Consider the following 6,022-nt stretch of genomic DNA (forward strand, 5'->3'; position numbering starts at 1 on the left):
ATTGAGTCACCTGAGAGGAATACACATCTGCTACTCAAAGAAGCAAAGACTGTTACTTACTGGTATTATAACTGTTGTTGTTCTTAGATGTGTGTGCAAATGTGTATCCCATGACCCACCTTTGGTCCCTCTATATTGGAGTCTCAATTCTTGGCATTCTGTGCAAGGGATCCGAGGGGAGTTGGGGGTAGTGCCACCATTAAATAGCGTGGGGAGGGGCTCAGGCTCTGGAAACACAAATGCTGACACTATGGCTACTGCTAGGCAAATTTCTCTGACTTTGGTGCGCTCAGCGCATGCACACCAGAGGGTAATGCATGTCTGCACCCATGTCTCTAAGAACAACAGTTACAGTATCGGCATGTAACTGTCTTTTTCATTTTTTAGTAAAACTTGAAAAATTATATTCCTGACATCAGTCACCTATTATATTGTTCCTTTTGTATCTATTTCTTTAATTTCGTATCATTACTTTCTTTGAGGGCAGTGCATTTGTCAAGGCTGAATCCCAACTCTGTCACTCCAAGTGTAGAAGTGGGGCCCACGAGGATTTAAAAAAATTAATACTTGCCACTCCAGGCTTGTATTAAACTCCCAAGCTTACAGCTTTTCTCTGACCTTGGCTTGGTAAACGCTGCCACCACCCAAATGCAAAAAATACCCCAAAAACCCTTTGAACTCAGGAAGGAGTACTTGGGAATTCCGCCCTGTGGGGGTACCCTTAAGCCCCTCTCTCTCTCATGCACACACACACACTCACACCCCGCACACACACACACAGCCCCAGCTAATCAAACAACATACACAAATCAATTAGGACACCAAAAATCCAATCCTGTTCTTAAAGAAGGTAAATTTTATTTAAACAAAAAGAAAGAAAAAATACATTTGGAACTTAACGCTTTTGCTAGATTTTAAAAGAGCAATTCCAAAAAATCAAGCACCCAAAATAGCTTTCTTGGGGTTAGCTTAATAGCTTAAAAGCTTAATAGCTTAAGCTTTCAGCTTAAAGGTTACAAGCAAACAAAAGCATCTGGGGTTAGCACAGAGGAGTTCACAAGCCAATAAGAAATAAAAGAAATAACCCTAATCGCATCTAGCTAAACATTCTGATCTGCTTACACATTTGGAGTTCAGATAAGTAGTTCTAGGCATGATCTGATGATTTATTATCCTACCTGTCTTAAGCTGCTTATAGCATGGCTGCTCTGTCCCTCCAGCCCAGAGAACAACAGACAAAGGGGAAGTTTCTTTCCCAATTTTAAAAAGTTCTACCTTTCCTTTGGCTCTTTTGGTCAGGTGCCCATTTTTTTTTAAACCTGGGGGACTTTTTAACCCATTACAGGTAAAGCAAGTAAAGAACAGCTACAAAGAGGCATTTTACAGCTAACTGGCTGGCTGGGTGTCCATCAAAGGGAGCTATCCCCCCATTTATATATCACAGCATTAGTTTTATTCAGTTTGGTTTATTTGGTATTAAACTTAATGGGATTGTAGTGAAATTTTAAGTCTTCCTACCTAAGAGTTGTGCTTATCACTGAATATTATTTTTAATATAGATCAACTACAGAGCTGTTCAAGGCACTAGGTAGCAACATTTGTCTGTTAAAAGTTGGATTACCAAGAGTAATACATCCCTTGCATGACTATTCTGCTATACTTATATTTTATATTTTTAAATGTTTGTTCATAGAAGCTCTTTATAAAAAAGACACAGAAAACCCAATCATTAACTGCATTCTTGTGTGTTCCAATTAACTAGTTCTTTCATTGCATGTGGAAATGAATTTACTCTGTATAACGTCCCAAAGAGTAGACAGACTACCACTGAGCACAGTCAGCGGACAAGAAATGCCCTGTTCGCAATAGCCATACCTATATGCTTTTTTGAAAATACTGGTCTCTAGATGTTAAAATTTCCTAGCAAGAAAGTTGGCAATAGATGATCATGAAATGTTTAAGGAAAGTCATTGAACTGAGTGGCAACAAGCCTAATTTAATTTCGTCACATCAAATTTACCTAAATGGTTAATGACCAGAATATCTTTTAATTTTGTGGATCTTTTTTTATATACTGCTTTAAGCCAACATTCGAGGAAAAATTGGTCCAATGTATCCTTTCATATACCCTCGTGACTTCAAATTAAACAAAATATAGTAGCAGTAGTTTCTAATAGACCAAGTTGTCGTCTTTAACAGGTGTTCTGAACACATAGTGGCCAAACTCATGATTAATCTGATGTTTCTTTTGTTTTAATGATAGGATATGACAAGGCAGCCAAGATTGCCAAAACAGCACACAAAGAAGGGACAACGCTAAAAGAAGCAGCTATTAAGCTTGGATTCCTTACATCAGAACAATTTGATCAATGGGTGAAGCCTAAAGATATGCTAGGTCCTCAGTGATTTTAACAAGTGTACTTAACAGGAAAAAATTAAATTGTATAAAACAAAATATTTTGCAGCTCACTTTGTTTTTCATGGCCACTTACATCATGATTAAAGTGCTTTTTCTCTATGGGGCATAAGGTTATATTAGAAAATTGTTCTAATACAATAAATATATACAAATATAATAAATATTCTAAAAAGATTGATTCATCCAACTGCATCTCATTGCCAGAGATACCTCATTATTATTTATGTAGTTTAGATGCATGTCCTCAAAAATAATTGCATTCTTGAAAGGATGGTGCTACCAGAGCAATATCTATAAAATTAACACTCTGTAATAAAAGGCAATGCATCTTTTATTATTAAAACAAAACATAAAGAAATAATGTAAATTACTTCCTTCATAGATCATTTGATTAGCTAATTTAAAGTATTGGAGCCTTCTAGTACTGGACTGCCTGCTTTAAACCAAAAGGAAACTTGTTCAAGAATAAACATGAATGAGTAATTTACTAGATGTCCTTGAAAATGTATTCATATTTTGAAGAATGTAATTTTAATATTTGTAAACCAAGCACCTGCATTGTCAATGCCAAGAAACTCAACTTTAAATTTGCCTTCCAGTGTTTTACCTGACTAATTTCTCAAAAATTAAATATATAAAAACTTTCTTGTGTATCCTAAAGGACCTTAAATTTCAGACTCTTTTGTTTGCAGCCTTTATTAAATAGTGAAAGTTGCAGTAACCTGATCTAGTAACACCAAGATATCTAACCACACCCTTCAATTGTGTGCCAAAACAACAACTGGCAGACATACACCCTCAGCTAAAGAGGTAGATATTTTTGTCAGCTGGAGCCTAATACCTTACCCAGTGCTTGGCTGAGGGCTAGCTAACAGACCTCGTTGGATTAGTTGAAATGAAGACATAAGGCACATTGAACAAGATGGGACATTGCGGAACTGCATATGGTGGGGAAGTTCTGTGGCCTCTGTTACACAGGAGATCAGACTAGATCAGAGGTGGGCAAACTATGGCCCATGGGCCGCATCCAGCTCACGAGCTGTTTTAAGCCAGCCCGCGAGCTCCTGTTGGGGAGCAGGGTCTGGGTCTTCCCCCACTCCAGCCAGCCGGGTCGCTGGGTTGGGGGGCCGCACCATGCGGCTCCTAGAAGCCGTGGCATGAACTGTGGCATGGCCCCGCTCCTCCTAAGCACTCCAATGGGAGCTGCAGGGGTGGTGCCTGCAGATGGGGCAGCGTGCAGAGCTGCCTGGCTGCACCTCTGCGTAGGAGCTAGAGAAGGGACATGCCATTACTGCCATGAGCCACTTGAAGTAAACACTACTCGAAGCCTGCACCCCTGAGCCTCTCCCCTACCAACCCCCTGCCCCAGCCCTGATCCCCCTCCTGCTCTCCAAACCCCTTGATCCCAGCCTGAAGCACCCTCTTGCACCCCAAATCTCTCTTCCCCAGCCCCACCCTGGAGCTCATACCCCCAGCTGGAACCTGCACCCCTTCTTGCACCCCAACCCCAATTTCGTGAGCATTCATGGCCTGCCATACAATTTCTATTCCCCGATGTGGCCCTCAGGCCAAAAGGTTTGCCCACCCCTAGACTAGATGATCACAATGGTCCATTCTGGCTTTGGAATCTATGATTCTATAGCACTCTCAGGAGAAATAATTGCCCACTGCCTCCATTTGAGAATGCATGGCAAAGAAGGAATTGAGCCACAAAAAAGTAGCCCTGGCAAATCTTGCTATGGTCTACAGGTGATTCAGCAACTCGTGACCAACAGTACTGAAGGCAGTTGATAGATCTGATAATATCAGCATGTACACCTGGTCTTCATCAGCAGGAGCAGATCACTAGTGTGATCTGCATTCCATAACCAAATCTGGTATAGTAGAACCTCAGAGTTACAAACTTACTGGTCAACTACACACCTCATTTGGAAGTGGAAGTATGTAATCAGGCAGCAGCAGAGAGAGAGAAAAAAGCAAATACAGTACAGTATTGTTAAAAATAAAAGGAAAGTTTAGAAAAAAGACTTAACAAGGTAAGGAAATTGGCACTTGCCCCCTATCCACCCACTTCCCAGCCCCTGACTGACCCCCTCAGAACTCCTGACCCATCCAATCCCCACTGCTCCTTGTCCCCTGACTGCACCCTCCTAAGACCCCTAACCATCACCCCCCGAACCCCACCCCCTATCCAACCCTCCCTGTCCCCTGACTTCTCTGATCCCTAAGCACACCCCTGCTCCCTGACAATCCCCCTGGGATCTCCAACCACCCCCGACACACACACTCCTTGTCCCCTGACTGCCCCTTCCAGGGACCCCCATCCCTAACTGCCCCCCTCGGACCCCACCCCCTATCCAGCTGCCCCCAACCCTCCACCCTATCCAACTGCCTCCTTACCATGCTGCTCAGAGCAGTAGGACAGGCTTATTGGGGAGGTGGGGGGGGGGCACAAGCTGCGCTGCCCACACAGTGGTGTAGCTGCAGGGGAGGGGGACAGTAGGGGAGTGGCTGGGGACTAGCCTCCTTGGCTGGGAGCTCAGGGGCTGGGCAGGACAGTCCTGGGGGCCATAGTTTGCCCACCTCTGGTTTAGACTGAGCTTTGCGTTAACCCAGTTTCCCGCTCTGGTCACTGGCTGTATTTGGGGATAGTTGTCTTACCTTTTTCACTCTAATGAATTAAAGATAAGGTGGTTGAGGTAATATCTTTTATTGGACTAACTTCTGTTTGGAAGAGAGACAAACTTTCAAGCTACACAGAGCTCTTCTTCAGGTAATGAATTAGCCTCCTACTGTCATAATTTTGGGCACTTTATTGTTTTGGTTTGTCTTTCATAGTGACAAACCAAAGTCTGTTATTAGCATTACCCGTACTAGGGTGAGGTTCTTTGCTCTACTGATCAAAGTCAGCAGAGTGAGTAATACTCCATCAACCTTTTATCATGCTTCCTGCCAGCTGTCACTTTTGAACCCTTAGCACTTCCCTGGAGTGGGCAGGTTTGGCAGAAGGGAAGGGGTGGCCCATTTTGCTTAGCCGTAGTCCCGGAAGTTTCATCACAGGACAGTCTGACAGTTTCTCGCTGGAGTCTGGATTTGAAGTTTTTTTGTTGTAATATAGCAACTATCAGAGGCTCGTTCACCTGCACATCCACCAATGTGATATATGCTATCATGTGCCAGCAATGCCCCTCTGCCATGTACATTGGCCAAACTGGACAGTCTCTATGTAAAAGAATAAATGGACACAAATCAGATGACAAGAATTATAACATTCATAAACCAGTTGGAGAACACTTCAATCTCTCTGGTCTCGCGCTTACAGACATGAAAGTTGCTATATTACAACAAAAAAACTTCAACTCCAGACTCCAGCAAGAAACTGTTGAATTGGAATTAATTTGCAAATTGGATACAATTAATTTAGGCTTGAATAGAGACTGGGAGTGGCTAAGTCATTATGCAAGGTAACCTATTTCCCCTTGTTTTTTCCAACCCCCCCCCCCACGTTCTTGTTAAACCCTGGATTTGTGCTGGAAATGGCCCACCTTGGTTATCATACACATTGTAAGGAGAGTGGTCACTTTAGATAAACTATTACCAGCA

At 42.6% G+C, this 6,022-nt stretch overlaps 1 protein-coding gene across 1 annotated transcript in view; it reads left to right on the forward strand.

The window, feature by feature from the left end:
* The window catches only part of FH (fumarate hydratase), a 45,257-nt gene extending 42,802 nt beyond the window's left edge, over positions 1 to 2,455 (forward strand). Inside the window, exon 10 of the mRNA XM_077810904.1 lies at positions 2,264 to 2,455. Within this exon, the coding sequence (XP_077667030.1) occupies positions 2,264 to 2,406 (143 nt within the window). The 3' untranslated portion in view covers positions 2,407 to 2,455. The remainder of the gene's footprint in view (positions 1 to 2,263) is intronic.
* Positions 2,456 to 6,022: the final 3,567 nt, after the last annotated feature.

The sequence above is a fragment of the Eretmochelys imbricata genome, chromosome 2, assembly GCF_965152235.1.
Source record: "Eretmochelys imbricata isolate rEreImb1 chromosome 2, rEreImb1.hap1, whole genome shotgun sequence".
NCBI lineage: Eukaryota > Metazoa > Chordata > Testudines > Cheloniidae > Eretmochelys > Eretmochelys imbricata.